Source organism: Stenella coeruleoalba (genome assembly GCF_951394435.1).
Source record: "Stenella coeruleoalba genome assembly, chromosome: 18".
NCBI lineage: Eukaryota > Metazoa > Chordata > Mammalia > Artiodactyla > Delphinidae > Stenella > Stenella coeruleoalba.
Window position 1 is genome coordinate 67,823,713 of NC_137164.1, and position 18,013 is coordinate 67,841,725.

Here is an 18,013-nt window from a genome sequence, read left to right on the forward strand (position 1 = left end):
GATAGTAGAGAGATTTAAAATGTAGAGTCAGCTACACAGCATTTATTGTGTGGTGCTAATGTTCTGAGTTGTTTGTTATTCTAGCCATCTCTTATCAGAGCAGTTTACAAGTATGGTCTAGAGAATACTGTTGATTGACAGATTTTTAGAAAGCCTGAATTGTGCTTACATTGGTATCTTGTGAGAATTAATAGACTCTGTACCTTGATCACTTTATGAATGAATAAATTTGTGTCATATTTTTAGTAAACTCATGTTTGAAATCAGATTCTCTTACTGTTTCTGGGGAAGTTGAGAGGTTTTTTGGTTATGGTTACTGTTTTGTTTTGTCTTCATTGTTGTTTTTACCTGAGGAGCAGGAACAGATCTTAGGTCTCTAAAGTGACCCCTTAGTTACTTGCTATCATATGATAGTGTTTAATTCCTTCACTGCATTTATCATAAACTTTGTATTTTCTTTATTTCTTTGCTCACTTGATTAATTTCCATCTCTTCACACTAAAATATAAGCTTTATAAGGATGGGGACCTTGTCTTGTTGTTTATGCCTTGTACTTCTCAGGAAGTATTTGTTGAGTGAGGGGGGTGGGAGGAGGGGAAGAAGAAAGGGAGGGAGGGGGGAGAAGAGAGGAAAAGGGGGAGGGAGGAACGCCTTCTACGGTGGGACGGTGGGACTGTGGGATGTATGGGAGAATGAGCTGAGTGGTGACAGCTTGCTTGCAGTGAATGTGGTGTCCTCCACACTCTAGAACTTGAACACAGTGCAGAAAGTTGGGTTTGACGTTAAAAAATAATCAGTTTTATTCTTTTTGTAAATACAGTACTCATCTGTGCAGTAAATAGGCTGAAAAATCTTTTTGGTTAATTAAATGTTATTAGCAGTAAAAGTCAATTTTTGATTTGCAAACTGAGTTTTAATTGTCAAGCTTTAGTCTGCCACTAGAGCTAGGAATGAGCAGATCAGATGTTTTGTAAAAGATCATTTTCTAAAGGATCAATTTAACGTTACTGACATTAGGTACAGATTCAAATGAATCTTAATATACCATTAGTTTTTTTTTTTTTCCTCGCATAGGACTTTGGTGGAAAGAAGAAAAACCCACATTACTGATGTAACGTGACTCAAAACACAGCTTCATTTATCATTCGGAGTTGGGTAGGATATCCTGCAAGTAACAATCACCCTAATATTGCAGGGGCTTAAAACACCAAAAGTTTGTTTCTTACACATGTTAGATGTCCTTTGTGTGTCTGCTGGGGTGCATCCTTACTAGGAGGCTCAGGCTGTCTTGTTGCTAGTCGCCCTGACAAAGGAAAAGAATGAGCATAGGGAGTCATGACTGGTTCTTAGAGCTTCAGCCAGCATCCTTCCGCTCGCATTCCAGTGGTGAAAGCAGGTCATGTGACTGCGCCCCTCCTTTAGCAGATGGGAGATGGCAGTCTTATTGTGCACCTCCTTGCAAGAGACCAGTTGGTTTGAAAAACATTAATTTTTGTTAAAAAGAAAGTTGCTTAGTATACCAGTAGTGTGCTTTTGAAGAAACAAAACACTTTTATGAGTAGGTTAAATGCAGGATAAATATCCACTGCGTATTTTGGTTGAAAGTTTTGAAAATCTTTACACTGAAACATATTTCTTTGAATTTTATATTTCATTAAATTTTCAGTGACGTTATTAGTAAAGTTCACTTGAACTTAAGAGGTTAACTTGTTCTGTTAAGAGTTATATTCTAACTTTATCAGTGTGAAGTACATTTTTAGAGAATGTTACCTAATCATTTTTGAGGAAAAACCAAAAACTGAAATACATGTAGATTTGTAAAACTGCTAAACATTTGTTAGGATACAAGAAGGTGTTGAATGATACATTCTTACAGTACTTCAGATTTCCTCACTCTTAGAAAAAGACAAAGTAAAATGCTAATATGAATAATAGGTTACAGAATTTAAGTAGGCAGGTAACATATTTGAATGGACCAGTTGCCCTCCTGTTACAATAATATGCCATATTAACACTATTTCCTTTTTCTCACAGGAAGTCATTACACATGTAGTTTCCACTGTTGATTAATCTCTTGGTATCATTCAAGGTGCTGATTTTTACCTATGACCAAGTATAATATTGAGTCTGCTTTAATGGTTAACTTTTGCTAAGGGCACAATTGAAACTAATCAGATTGGCTATGCTCCTTAAATTTACCCTCTAAGAGGTTGAAATCATGTTCTTGGTAGAGAGCAAATGACTTTAAAATTTTTTTGTTGCTACCTAAAAAAAAAAAAACTACCCACTTAATATTACCAGTATTTAGAGAAAAAAAGATGTATTTCTTTTTAAACTGTTTTTTTTCTCTGTCAGTAATGTAGCAGTGTGTATTTGTTTCCAGGAATTTTTTCTCTGCTATGAAATTTCCTCTGAACTGACATCTTTGAGTTGGAGTTAATTTTCTAAATTGCTATGGTATGCCCAGAATTTTCTCGGGACAAAGAAGGTAGCAGAGAACTGGGGGGTTAGTATGTTTCTGTGGTGTGAAAAACTGTACATAGGTTTCCGAACAGAATTTATTTAGTATTTTCATAAGTGCATGTTTGAAGAAAAAAGAAAAATTACAGAATTTTAGGAGTGATTAGAATTTGGCACCCCTAGGCCAACCCCTTGTGGAAAAGCAGAGAACACACTAGGCCTGGGGGTTGAGTGCCTCATCCAGGGTTGCTCAGTGATCAAAGAGAGCAAAGCCAGAAGCCCTGGGTTTCCTGATGGCTAGTCCCATCTCTCTATATTGAGCTCTCTGCAATGGGAAGAAACTCTTAAGTTTAGCAATTAGGCAGATGGTGTTAGTTTTATCTCTATAATATATTGAAAAAAATTGAAGTATTGACTTTGTCCTATTTAGGGAGCTTGTTGCCTACTGTCACATCTAATAGTGTTCCTTAAGAAAAAAGAATATATATATGTATTTATGATACAACTTAAAAAAATGTGATTCCTCAATATGATTATATGAGCTCCCCAAAACCAATTATAGAAGGTTTGAAAGGCTTGGTAAGATAGACATAGACACTAAGACTGTTTCATTCTGTTGGGATAATATTCCAAATTCTGAGTGTAACTTTTTTTCTACCACTTCATAGGCCAAATAATGGTTACTAAATGGAATATTTTGTCAAACCAATGAGTTTTTTAAGTTTTGCGCTCCTTCTGCTGGCTTTTATTAACTACTCAAGATCTGAACAGAACATCAAAATCCTGGTTTTATGTATCAGAAAGAAAAAGGTAACTGTGCAACTGTGGTTAATTTTGTATTAATTTTTTTAACCACTTCTGCTCAACAAGTATATGAAGCACTTTAAGTACTGATGCATCTCCTGTTTTATTTTTGAGGTCTTGGAGAAGATCCACAAAACTAGAGTTGGAAGCCGGAGAGAAATTTCAGATAGTGATAAGTAAACATGTTCTGCCCTAACTCTGATTTTTCAGTAATGAAATAGTGTAAACTCTTAACATTCCTTTTATGGAGCTTTGTAGTCCATAAAAACAGCATTGTTGTAGAGCCTCGATGTGCGTCATTTGTGGCTGAAGGTTTTGATGGCTTTGCAAAAGGCAGACTGGTGCATACTTTGAAACATGTGAGACAGTTTTAGATGCAGCTTCTCAGATGGATTTAATTAGTCCTTCATAGAACTGGATGTCCGTTTGTTGCAGCTGAATTCTCATTTCATTCACCCATAACTAGAAACACCTCGCTTCAAACGGGTTTCTTCAAAGAAAGAGGGGTTTAGGGTTCTATGTTTTACTGCTTTTTGATGTTGGTTTCCCTTTAACTGAGAAGACCTTATGTTTATACAACTGTTATTATTAAGAAAACATAGCTTTCTTCACGAGGGTCCTTTTGTATCATTGCTGGTTATTGGTGGAAGTCAGAGATCTGTGGAGTAGATCTTGCTCTGTCAGACTATTAGAGCAGCTGTGTGTTTGCATATTTTGCTTAGGAGAGGTGTGAACTGAAAATGTGGCATAAACTTGTGAAATAAATTCTCTAAACCCGAAGTCTGAATGCAGTGTAAGGTGAAAGCCTGTACTGAATATGTTAATAGGGCAGTTGTTTGATTTAGAAGCTTATAATATTAACCACAAAAGCAGAGCTAATCAACTAGAGTTGCCGTAATTCACAGTAATTGTAATTTTGATTTACTCTGCCTGCAGTGTAAGCTCATGGTATGCTTTCAGTAAATATGTTGAAAGAATGAAAACATATTCTCTACAGTAAAATTATATATTTAAAAAAATGTATCCTACTACTACTATTTTCTAAAAAATTATCCATAAACCTTCACATTTTATTAGAAGAGCTACTTGAATTTACCCTGAAAATAATGCACTTTCTTCTGTTTTCCAGTTAGTGTGTCCTCTGAGGGTCTGGCATGCTTCATCATCAAGGCAGCTTTTATCGCCCATGTCCACAATTCTAACTACATTTCAGGGGGTTGTAATCTCTCCCAGAATCCTGGTCATTCATTGTATTTAGGATGAAGTGCTTCAGGGGGTTTGGGGGCTATTCGCTCATGGGCACAGGTTTTGCATCTCTAAAAGCTTCTCTTGCTCCAACATCCTGATTTGTATAAAAATCCTAAAAGATACTCTTTAACTTCGTATTCCTCTTTCCCTTTAATGGAAAGACCAAGTTAAATTAGACTGTTGAAGCTTAAAATTGTCCCAGAGCCATACATCACACTGAAAAATACATATCCCACAAATTCTTTTGGTGTCTTGTTTCAGTATTCCATCCAAGAATCTGTAGAGTCTCAGGCTTATGTTTCTGCCTTGTGAAAGCCATAAGTGATCTTTCCCATCTTATTCACCAGACTCAGTTCTATATAACTGTGCCAGTTTCTAAAACTCAAAGGTCAGGCATGTTCCACCATTGAAGATATGTGAAAAAGATAGACAAAGGCTTAAAACCAGTTCTTAAAAAAAATATTTTGATCCGTGCTCACAATAAGTCAGAAAGAGATTTCACTGAAATTCGGGCCAACATACTGTTGGGAATTGATCTGTGTTCTTGATTATATATGTTTTGTGACTTGTGACTGTATTGTGGAAATCCTCGTGTTGGGAGAATTATGGAAATGTGGCTCAGGAATATCTTGTTACATTTATGTAAATATTATAATTTTAAACAATTTTGTGGATGTGATTTACTCCAGGAGTTCTTTTAATAGTTCCATCTTTAGTACAGTGTTATGTGGTTTCGCAGTGTTTTATTTCTTACAAATCTTGGTGGAAATAGAAAATCTCAAATACAAAGGACAGAACATTTGTGAATTATTTTTTATATAAATTTGCAAGACCATTTGTTAGGGAACCCTACTTCTAGTATTTGAAGATAATAAGTAACATGTTACAGTTATACCATTTTCTATTCTTCAGACTGGGCTGTCTTATAAAAAAGAAACATGCATCACACTGGATACAGGGACATAGGCAATCATATTCTTCCTCCATTATCTTCGGTTTTAAAAATGATGTAAAAATTAACTGTCTGCATTTACCAACAGGATTTTGTTCGGGGCTAGGTAAGGGAGTGGTAGAGAAACAATAATGTAACATTGTATTTAAAACAACAGTTTTTGAAGACATACAGTCCTTAACCTTTGGAAAAGTTACTTAACCTCTCTGAGCCACTGCAGCAATAGTATTTTATATAAATGCATACAGAGGAAAGCATAAAGGCCTTGAGTCAAATGGACTTGAGTGTAAATACCAGCCCTGAGACTGCTGACTGTCAAAGCAGTAGCAGTTAGTTATCTTTTCTGAGTCTTCATTTTCCTCATCTATAACATAGGGATAATAGTCTCCAGGGTTTTGTTAAAATCAAATAAGATAATGTATGTAAAGTCTCTAGTACAGTGGCTGGCATGTAGTAGGTACTCAAGAAACCATCTCCCTTCCCCCTTAAATATAGACATTTTGCTTTTCAAAAGAATCTAAAGTAGCTTTTACTTTGCAAGCAGTGCTTTCTATTCTGTGAAAAATTTGTGGAAAGTTTAAAAAATAAGACTAAAAACGTACACACATACTTTGGCAAGGCTTGTGGGTATTGATTAATATTCTAAGATTCTAATATTCTTTGCTTAGAATTATATTCTTCATTTATTTTATGAAGCCCTTTTTGAGGCCACCGCAGAATACCTGGAGAGTAGTTACAGAGGTAATCTTCGCCTCTCGCCTTTCACTTTGGGAAATTTTCTTCAGTGAGCCAATCACTGCGGTTGCCTTCCCCTCCCTCTTGCTGCCCTTGGGACCCGACTGTGGTTTGCAATCCCACGGGGTCTGCAGTTCCGCCTTCCCCCGCTATCAGGCACATCTTCACTGTTAGAGGTGCAGGGCTGGTGGGATCAGGCTCTATGGGGGATCTGTCCCTTCTTTCAAAGCCTTTCTCTTATCCATGGATACTCTACCCGTTGTTAAAAACTCCAGACATCATGGAATTACCACACCAATTATTACAGTGACCATGCTTTGCAATAAAATATTGACCTTTGTTATTGTATTTTCCCTCCAAATGAATTTACCAACAAATATCTAAACTGGCTCAGTTGAGGTAATCAGATCGACCTAGGGTTGGATATGCTCCTTTGCTAACCGTGGAACTTTGAGCAGTTATTTTAACTTCCCTGAACCTCAGATTTGGCATCTATAAAATATGATTAATAACATCCCTATTGTAGGATTACTCTGAGTATTTAGTGAGTTTAATGTTTATTAAAATATCTGCTAGATGTTAGCCACTCAGTGCATGTTCCCTTTCTTTGATTTTTGACTCATTTTTCTGAACAAGTGACAAAAACTTGGCTGCAAAGAACACCAAGGGGCATTCATAATCTGGATATTACCATTAGGAGTTTCTAGTCTGTTTCAGTGTTGCTTTCTCTTCCTTCCTCCCCTCCCCCCTCCCCTCCCCCTCCCCTCCCCTCCCCTCCCCTCCCCTCCCCTCCCCTCCCCTCCCCTCACCTCCCCCTCCCCTCCCCCTCCCCTCCCCTCCCCTCCCCTCCCCCTCCCCCTCCCCCTCCCGCTCCCCTCCCCTCCCCCTCCCCTCCCCCTCCCCCGTCCCCTCCCCTCCCCTCTGTTTCTTTCTTTTTCACATCTTTATTGGAGTGTAAATGCTTTACAATGTTGTGTTACTTTCTGCTGTACAACAAAGTGAATCAGCTATATGTATACCTATATCCCCATATCCCCTCCTTCTTGAGCCTCCCTCCCACCCTCCCTATCCCATCCCTCTAGGTCATCACAAAGCATCGAGTTGATCTCTTTGTGCTATGCAGCAGCTTCCCACTAGCCATCCATTTTACATTTGGTAGCGTATAAATGTCAATACTACTCTCACTTCATCCCAGCCTCCCCTCCCTGCCTGTGCCCTCAAGTCTGTTCTCTACGTCTGCATCTTTATTCCTGCCCTGCCACTAGGTTCATCAGTACCGCTTTTTAAAATTCCATATATATGTGTTAGCATACAGTATTTGCTTTTCTCTTTTCTGACTTACTTCACTCTGTATGACAGACTGTAGGTCCATCCACCTCACTACAGATAACTCAATTTCGTTGCTTTTTATGGCTGAGTAATATTCCATTGTATATATGTGCCACATCTTCTCTATCCATTCATCTGTTGATGGACATTTAGGTTACTTCCATGTCCTGGCTATTGTAAATAGTGCTGCAGTGAACACTGGGGTGCATGTGTCTGTTTGAATTATGGTTTTCTCAGGGTATATGCCCAGTAGTGGGATTGCTGGGTCATATGGCAGTTCTATTTTTAGTTTTTTGAGGAACCTCCATACTGTTCTCCGTAGTGGCTCTATCAATTTATATTCCCACCAGCAGTGCAGGAGGGTTTCCCTTTTCTCCACACTCTCTCCAGCATTTGTTGTTTCTAGATTTTTTGACAATGGCCATTCTGAATGGTGTGAGGCGATACCTCATTGTGGTTTTGATTTGCATTTCTCTAATGATTAGTGATATTGAGCATCTTTTCATGTATTTGTTGGCCATCTGTATGTCTTCTTTGGAGAAATGTCTGTTTAGGTCTTCTGCCCATTTTTGAATTGGGTTTTTTTTGATATTGAGCTGCATGAGCTGCTTGTCTATTTGTGAGATTAATCCTTTGTCAGTTGCAGAATATTCGTTTGCAAATAATTTCTCCCATTCTAAGGGTTGTCTTTTCATTTTGTTTATGGTTTCCTTTGCTGTGCAAAAGCTTTTAAGTTTCATTAGGTCCCATTTGTTTATTTTTGTTTTTATTTCCCTTACTCTAGGAGGTGGGTCAGAAAGGATCTTGCTGTGATTTATGTCATAGAGTGCTCTCCCTATGTTTTCCTCTAAGAGTTTTATAGTGTCTGGCCTTACATTTAGGTCTTTAAGGAGTTTATTATTGTGTATGTTATTTAGGAGTGTATTTTTGTGTATGCTGTTAGGGTGTGTTCTGATTTCATTCTTTTACATGTATCTATCCATTTTTCCCAGCACCACTCATTGAAGAGGCTGTCTTTTCTCCATTGTATATTCTTACCTCCTTTGTCAAAGATAAGGTGTGTGGGTTTATCTCTGGGCTTTCTATCCTTTTTCATTGATCTATATTTCTGTTTTTGTGCCAGTACCATACTGTTCTGATTACTGTAGCTCTGTAGTATAGTCTGAAGTCAGGGAGCCTGATTCCTCCAACTCCGTTTTTCTTAAGATTGCTTTGGCTCTTCAGAGTCTTTTGTGTTTCCATACAAATCGTAAAATTTCTTGTTCTAGTTCTGTGAAAAATGCCTTTGGTAATTTGATAGGGATTGCATTGAACCTGTAGATTGCTTTGGGTAGTATAGTCATTTTTACAGTATTGATTTGTCCAATCTGGGAGCATGGTATATCTCTCCATCTGTTTATGTTATCTTTGATTTCTTTCATCAGTGTTTTATAGTTTTCTAAGTACAGGTCTTTTGCCTCCTTAGGTAGGTTTATTCCTATGTATTTTATTCTTTTTGTTGCAATGGTGAATGGGATTATTTCCTTAATTTCTCTCTCTGATCTTTCATTGTTAGTGTATAGGAATGCAAGAGATTTCTCTGCATACATTTTGTATCCTGCAACTTTACCAAATTCATTGATTAGTTCTGGTAGTTTTCTGGTGGCATCTTTAGGATTTTCTATGTATTGTTTTATTTTTTAAAGGCAGTTTATTTCTAAGGTAGAATTACAAAATAAATTATGCCTCTTGTTTCTAACTCAGTGTTTAAATCTCACAAAGGTAGATATTGCTTGAAATTTTAAGATTTAGTGCAAATGACTTTGGGTACATTTTGTGTGGATGGATTTGCTCTTAGCCTATTGCCATGCCAGCATGATGATGGGTTTATATTGTGCTTGCCTAATTTTGTTACTTGCCTTTTTATAAAACATGCTGCGTATGTTTAGACGTGCAATGTATGGTTTCTTATGGAACAAGAGTAAGGAAACCATCTGGAGATTAAACATAGCACAATCGTCTGTTGTAAATAGCCATGGACAAACTTGTGAGTGGCTAGCAAATTCACCCAATTAGACAAAAAGTACTTATGATTAGCTTTTAAAATCTAATGATGGCTACTTGAGAACTAACTTAAATATCTCTCTTTAATCATACAGGTCCAGCTTGATTAATAGAGGAATTGTTGTTGCTTATTGTTTTTATGATCAGATTTGAAAGCAAGTTTAGAAGAATTTATGATTTTGTTTATAGCCGGCTACCAGAAACACCAGTGAAGTGTGAGAGCAGTGGTGACTGGCAAGGTTGCTGGTGGTGGGTGTTGTTTTCCATTAGTTTAACTTATCAAAGATTGAAGAAAGATCTGTTTCATTTCATTCCACATACTACTTTAGATACACTGATGGATGTTGCAACCTAAAGTTGGATCTAAATCAAGTATTTTAGGTTTCATCTATTCCGTTGGGTTTTAAATTACATATCCACACCACGCCACACCATACATTAAGAACTTTACCTCAGTGGAGAGGTGTTTCTTTTTTGTTGAGTTTAGCATACCAGCTTGGAGTTAAGCTGCAATACAAGAAATATACTAATTTACCAGGAGGATATTCTTGCTAGCACTCTGTATGTATCATTTGCTTATTCAAGCAGTAAAACTTCAACAAGAGGAGGTAATTTTGCTTAGATTTCTTGATTTGAATTGTTCTACTACTTGGCACTGGGTGGAAAAAGGAAAAACATCATATTGAAAGCATTGTTCTGTTAATGAAGTTGCTTGTCCTTTTTTGTGCCAAATTTGGCAGGTAAAGTGACCGTTTATCCTGCTTGCTGGAGCTGGAGAATAGATTGGTGAGGAAAAGCAGCAGTTTAAGTAACGACACTAGATAGAATGTGGTACGTTGTATACATCTCCCATACTTTTAGATATTGACATGCAAGTTTTATTTCTCTTTAGTAATGCACTTTGCCTTTAACCACTATATTACTTCCAGTAGCTTTCATCAGCTACATGCAATTTGCTTCAATTGTGAAATTGAAAAAAATACTGTGTTGTTATTAATTATAATAAACCAAAGTGAAGCATTTTGATCTGAGGATAAATTAACGACTGTATTTTGTTTCGGGTATTTCAAAAGTATTTCATGTTTTTAAATTAGGGACAATTATTTAAAATTTAAAAAGTAAGGATGAAATATACACATTAATTAGTAGAAAGACATTAAGATCAAATTCCAGATGTTCATGATTTCTTCCATGTTAAATATACTTTGCTCTTTTATATGTGCTTTAATTTTTGACTTACAAATTCTAAAAGAGAAATTTTCACCAAAAATCTTGTTCTAAAATGAGAAACATCTCATTCAAAATATGAATAGGTGATTTTTAAAAAGTTAATCATGTGTTCAAATGAAATCCGTGAATTTAGCATTAGTGAAACTTTGAAGTAAATGTATAATTCACTAAGTTTCTTATAAATTACATTGTCCCTACTTATAAAACTTTAGGATTTTAAAAATTATTATTACTGTTATAGTTCATAATGTAGTGGCTAAACATGCCCTCTCCCTGTAAAAGAAGAAATCCTCTATTGAAGCTAATATGCAAAATTTTTTTTTTTTTTTTTTTTAAAGTGGATTGGTGAATTTGTAGACTTGCAAATGTTAACACAAAAACAGTTAGGGTTTGGTGTTGCTGAAACTTGTAACCATCAGTCCTTTCTGCCCACTAAACCAACTGGTAGGCAGGTGCAAATATTACAAAATCTAACATCGCAATTGACACTAATTGGCATAGTTGTTGGCAGTCTTATCAGAAAGCAAAGGGCTGAATGGTTGAATGGATTTAGAGAACTTGAATGATAATAAGCATTTTTATATGCATCTTGAATTACTTTTGTGACCCAGACTAACAGGAACACTTCATTCTGACCTCATCCTTCAATGAACAGAAATTATAGAAAGCATAATATGCAGTGTGTGTGTGTGATTACTGATTGTTTTTCAGGTAACCTTTTACAGCTCTCTGCTCCATTACCCACTTCCCACCTCTCCCCACCCGCCTTCCAGGGCTCAAAGAAACCAAAGTATATGTGTGGAATAAAAAGGAGATAACCATTATGACTGAATATTAAAGCAATTTTTTGATTGTTTTTTTTTTTTTTTTTTGCCAAAAGCTTGATGAGTGTCAGTACTTTAGGCTAAACTTAATAAAACATAGTCATTGAGTTTATGGATGAAACAAGAAGTCTGGGATTTGCTTCTAAATGGTCTTGGAGCAGGTGGGCAAATCAGTGGGGCTATAGATGAAACAAGATTGGCTTTAAGTGGGTAAGTTTTGAACTTGGGTGATGGAACCATAGAGGTTTATTAAGCTATTCTAGCTGTTTCTGCATATGTTTGAAATTTTCCACTACAGAAGGGTGCTTGTTTGTTGGTTGGTTTCATATGCTTACTGACCTTACCCCCTACTATTATAAGGTCTTCCGTATTTGGCCAGTTCCATCCCGGTACCTGTTTTAAAATTTTTTCCTGATTCCTTTTATCAAAAGTGACTCATCTAAAGAGAGAGCTATATAACCTAATAAACTAATCTGTGTGCTCATGCACAAATGAGTTAATTTCTAGGTAGTGTGATTATAACAGGAGCTTTCTAAAGACACTTCCTTAATGGAAAGGAATGACTCCCAGATGGAATTTTTAATCACTGGGGTGGGTCTTTGTGCCTGTTCTGTCTGTATGAGGACCACCCCTCACAGAGTATTAACAATTGTAGGGTTGTGTAATGCTTGATCTTAGCATTTTTGTCCTAGAGATAATGATGTATTTTCCTTCAGTAGAAATACTTTCCATAAAGAAAGTGTTTTTCTTTATGTGAGTTAGGAGATGGTGTGACTCTTGTTTGCCTTATGTTTGCTCCTGTAGGTATTTCTATGTGTTTTTTGTTCCCTCTCCACCTCCAAATGATTTAGAATTACCTGTGTTAAAAAGTAGAGTTGAGTCTTGTTTCATGCACTCAGAGGTCTCTTTTGCAAAGAAGTGTCTAGGGAGAGAAGCTTGCTAGAGGCTTCAGCTTGAAAGTTAAGGGCTGAAAACAGTCACTGTCACCCTTCCTTCTCTCTACTGGTTATTACATAGATGAGTAGTTTATATAAATTTTGTACTCTGCTTTTAATCAAAGTTCCCTTGAGATTTATTACAATCAAGTAAACATAAACTTTTTAGAAGGTGTTTAAGATGTTAATTCTCGACTGGTAAGAAGTGGAGAAGCCAAGATAAATTTTTAGGCTGTTGCTTCTTTTTCCATGCTTTTGGGCTGTACAGAGGATTGATTTGGGTTGATCCTTATTTCAAAGTAGCATTGCTTGAAATATTTTAGATTTTTAATAGCTTTCTAAGGAACTGAAATGTAAAAACAATTTCAGTGTTTCTTTTTTAGTTTGTGGCTCTGGAGAAATGAATGTTGTTTGCTCATTAATCTCCTGTACTATTCTTGATTGTTCTCCATTCATCCCTTTTCTTGTTAGCTTTTAGTATGGCCATGATAGGTGTATTGTGTCTAGTAACCGCTATCAGAACTGATGTATTATATTGGCCCTGGCCTTTTTTCAAGGCTCCTGGAGAAGTGCAAGGCTTATTCTCCTTTCTGTTTGGGAGCATAGTTTTACAAATAATAAAATGGTCTTACTTTGTAATCATCAGAATTAAAAGGATTTATCTAACAATTTGAATGGATGATTTTATTTGTGTGGACATGAAAGTGAATGGGATAGAATTTTAAATAGCATTTAAAATTTGTTTTGAAACTCTGTCTGCCTGTAAATGACCTCTGTTAAATGTGCTTGGATGCGTACCTGCGAGTAAGGTTTGGGGTGTTCACCTCTGAAATACTACATCCTTTGTAGATTTTGTTTCATCAGAGGGCCGATGGAGTCCTTTATGTTGTTGGATAACTGTAATCTGCTATTTTAAGCACATATGGATTTTTTAAATACAGGTATTATCAACAATTATAGGACATTGTGACTAAACATATTTTTACTTAGAAGTTACTTTATTGGTCTTACCAAAAGCTGTCTTGGGTGTTTTGAATCAGAACTATATTGTCAGTGGTCAACAGTCTAAAATAAAAGCCACTTATCTGTATGACATGTAGTAAGAGTATGAAAGCAAGTTATTATGCTTTTATCTGCTTTATGTTGTGCTATTTAAGTTAAAAACATAGCTTTGGGAGCTTTCCAGTAATTCTGTAATCATGAAAATAAAAGATTTTCTATCTCCTGAAATTAGATAATTTTTAATACAACAGGTGCTCATCTAGGACACACCGATCTTCACCATCAAAGCACTGTGCTAGGCTCTTCATGAGGGACATGAAGGAACAAGACATCAGCCAGCCTTCATGAGGTTGGTTGGGAGGTGTTGGGATCAGTGCACTAATGATTGTGACATAAGGCATAATTTGATAAGTGCATAGAGATACAAAATGTTATAGAAATTCAAAAAAAAAAAGGGAAGATACTGTCCAGTCTAGCGGAGGACTACAGATGATGTAACTGTCTTCAGGGGGGATGGAGCAGAAAGTCAAGAGCAAACGGACACAATAAAGAACTTAATATCATGGGTAATGAACGGACGGTAGACATCTGTTAGGCTGAGCTGACTGTTCCAAGTTTAGGGAATAGTGGGAATAAAGATCAGGGAATAGGTTCTGTGCACGTTTGTTGAATGTAAGAGAAAGAGGGGAGAAAAATTGGAACGATAGCTCGCTAGATGGAGACCATTAGTACTACAAGACCTTGAGGGCCACATTGAGAAGTTAAAATTGTATTTATTAAGCAACCAGAAGCCAAGAAAGATTTTGAGCTGAGAAAACTCATAAGACACAATAAAGCCACATTATTGACTGGTTAGTGGAAATAAATAGAATTGTAGAAGACGGGTGATAGGGCTTTGGGAAGGTTTTCTGTTTGGATGGGTTGAGAGCAGGAAAAGAAAGAAAGGAAGAGAGTTTGTATTTAGCCTAGTAGTTGATAACAGAATTTGGGGAGGGGTAGACTAGGGAGATGTCAGCAATAGTGGGAGGAGAAAGGGCCAAGCAAGTCAAATTTAGTGGATGGAGTATTTTTCAGGATGAGTCAGCTTTTGTCAGCCCCACTTGTGACATGACTCAGTCTGTAAAGCGTCTCTCCCTATGGCCACGTTGGCTTGATTAATTGACAGTGTGGACTGGAATTCTTTGGTACCAAGCAGGACTGTCCAAATAGTTGGCCTGACCCGAAAATCTATTTTCTTTAACTTTTTATGGAAAATTAAAAGTATACACAAAATTGAGAGAATAGTACAGTGAGTACCATGCACCAGTTTTGTTTTACCTAGCCTTGCTCACCTTTTAAAAATTTACCTGGAGTATTTCAAGGCAGATACCATAGCATATTCTACAAATCGATGCTTTTTTTTTTTTTTTTTTTTTGGTGCGGGGGGTCGGGGGGCCGGTTGTTGTGTTGCAGAAGATCTTCCAGTGTCCTAAATTTGCAAACCTGTATCGGGCATCTAGTACACTGTTCCTTTTTTATCCAAAGAGAAACCTATTTCTTTTTAAATTTCACATCAGTATCAAATCAGTTGACCTTTTAAAAGTTGAAGCACCTGAAATATATTTAGGGAAGAAGCTACATGTGTATGTTGGACAAACTGAGAAAGACAAAAGTAGCAAACTTACTGTTAGGTGGATAATAGAAAGCTGGTTTTCACTGTCAGAGAAGAGAGATACAAATGTAGAATTGGGGAGACTAGGATTGGATCAGAGAGATCAGTGTGAACTCAGGATTTTTTTATAGGTAGATATAGAAACAGACCTAGATGCATTTACTAACTGCTTAATGTTACAGTGGACAAACTTGGCAGGAACCTTCTCAATCAATGACAAAGTCACCTCATTGGTAATGGGACAGGTTGACATCATGTGTCTCCTGGTATGATGCTAAATAAAATACAACATCACTTCTGTAGTGGTCCTGGTAAAAATTAATTAACATGAGGAAGCATTCTCCCAAATTGAGAGATGCTCTGCAAAGTAACTGGTCCCTGTTCTTCAGAAAGTTCAAGCTCACAAAAGACAAAACAAATTCAAGGAAATGTTCCAGATGAACAGAGACCAAAGAGACTTGACAAAAATGAATGTTATTTTAAAAACCTGCCAAAAAAAAAAAAAGGCTGGTGGGGAGCGGCGGGGAGAGAGAGAGAGGCTTGACAACTAAACGCAGGAACCTAAATTAGAAACTGGACCTACCATAAAGGTCATTATTGGGGCAATTGGCAATATTTGAATAGGGTTTGTGGATTCAGTAGTAATATTGGATCCATATTAACTTCCTGATTTTGCTGGTTGTACTGTGCTTGTGTACAGAGAGCATCCTCCTACTTAGGAGTATTAAAGGGCAATGAAACATCATAACACTTATTCTTTACTGACCAAAAAATTAACAATTGGGGAATCTAAGCTTGATATACTATTGCTATAATTATTATGTATATTTGAACTTATTTCACAGAAAAGGAACAACATAAAAAATACTTTCCCAGGCCATTCATTAGAATGGTAGAACTTGATTGCACCTTTTTCCTATTTCCTGTTAGGACCAATGAAGGAATATTGGTAACTCTGTTAACCTTACTTACCAGTAGGGTTATGCCAGTGGTTTATAGAGCTGATAAGCTGCCTTATCGACTCTTTGCAAGTGCATTGTTTATTACAATCAATTTAATAGACAGATCTTTACCAGGGTCTTCCTTGAGATATAACGGATACTTGCAGAGTAAAAGACTGATTGTTAGATTATTCACTGAATGGGTTTGATGTGTAGGTCTTGGGTGTCAGTTCATGAATCTGACCTTTACCTATCAAAGAAACTGGTATAAACCATGATAGGAAAAAAAAGGAGAGAAGTTATTTTATTGTTCATCCTTATAAAACATTCTGTTATTAGATTTGTACCTCATGAAAAGTTTTAAGGACATAAAATGTATACTAATTTTGGGGGAGTAAATTTGCTACTATAATTTTAAGATACAGACATAAAACTGTCAAATATATGTTACTGGTATTACACTGTAAATAAAGAGATAAAAAAGTACCTTAGTATATCTATAAGGAATAATGTCACTGAAGGCCGCAGAGGCTGAGAAGAGAGGACAGAACTGCTGAATAATCTTTGGTAGATAGGAACATGGAAAACAGAATATCAAATATATTTGTTTTGGGCCAGGAGAATTAGTATATTAGGACAAACTGTGTGTCTAAGGATAGTACTAGAATGTTAAACAGACACAGATAGATATTATATAATGTAGGTAAGATTAAGAAATAGCACGTCACAATTGCAGTGTTAGGAATTTAGGAGTGGGAAGACTTAGACATTGTCGTAAAGTCCCATAGCCTGCTTAGTTCATGCGCGGGTTCTGTGGTGGTGAACCACCAGCTTAGATAATGGGATTTTATCGGGGGACGTCTGTGGTAGCAAAATACATATGAAATGCAAAATAAATGCTGATAGAAATCAGATGAAATTAAAAGGCTAAATAATGGAGGAGGTATTAATGGAAGAACAAGCAAAAGCAGGTATGCTTGGAAAAGGAGAAAAATAGATTGAGAATAATCATTATTGTGGGAAGAGCACATGGTACCAGTAAATTGAACTACTAACAACAAATAGAATTTATTTAGGACTTATTGTGTGCCAGATACTGTTCTAAGTGCTTGACTTCTTTCCTCAACCACTCTGTGAGAATAGATTTTACATATGAAGAAACAGGCATGAATAATTGGGTAACTTGTGTGGAGCTGAGGTTCAGATGCAAGCATTCTATCGACAATACTACGTAGAAAACACAGGATTCCACCATGATTTGGTAGATTTGGTAGGTGAAGTAAAGGCAGCTTCAGTTGCTCCTTATGTTAAGCTCATCCACCTAGAGTTACTCATTCAGCTGATATAATTTACAGTATTATCTGCAGAGAATGACCTTTTCACACCAATCCAAAAGAAAGTACTACTATAATTAAACTGTGGGCAAAATAATGTAGAATTTTAAAAAAACCATCCAACTGAAATCCAAGTTGTTACTGATCAATTAATGAGGCGATAATTAAACAGAAACTAGTCAACATGGTTGATTGTAGATCAGTACCTAAAATTTGTCTTTGCATTTCACATCCTTTGAGATATATTTAATTACATTTATAACACATGCATACTTAATATAATCTTTTGTGACAGATTAACAGACCTTCACCATCCTTAATGTCTAATTCCTCTTGATGTTTTTGTCATTATTACATATATATTTGAGAGAGAAATAAAAGACTGTTTCCAAGGTGATAGTGATAAAGAAGAAACTTACGAAAAATGGTTGTCTCCTTTTGTTTTCAGAAAACAAGTTTTCTCATTTCTCTCTAGAAGGGCACGAGAGGTATCCTAACTATATTCTGGAATAATAAAGTATTTTA

The 18,013-nt window shown here is 36.4% G+C and overlaps 1 protein-coding gene across 9 annotated transcripts in view; it reads left to right on the forward strand.

Annotated features, from left to right (window-relative positions):
* The window catches only part of PCCA (propionyl-CoA carboxylase subunit alpha), a 389,313-nt gene that overhangs the window by 278,767 nt on the left and 92,533 nt on the right, over positions 1–18,013 (forward strand). Inside the window, exons 21-22 of one of the 9 annotated variants that reach the window (XM_079903495.1) lie at positions 1,075–1,155; positions 3,129–3,200. The exons of 7 other annotated variants lie outside the window; for them this stretch is intronic. In XM_079903495.1, coding sequence (XP_079759621.1) covers positions 1,075–1,110 — 36 coding nt within the window. In that variant the 3' untranslated portion in view covers positions 1,111–1,155; positions 3,129–3,200. Of the gene's footprint in view, positions 1–1,074; positions 1,559–3,128; positions 3,201–18,013 lie in introns of those variants that run through there. One more of the 9 variants, XM_079903494.1, reaches the window with a different exon arrangement.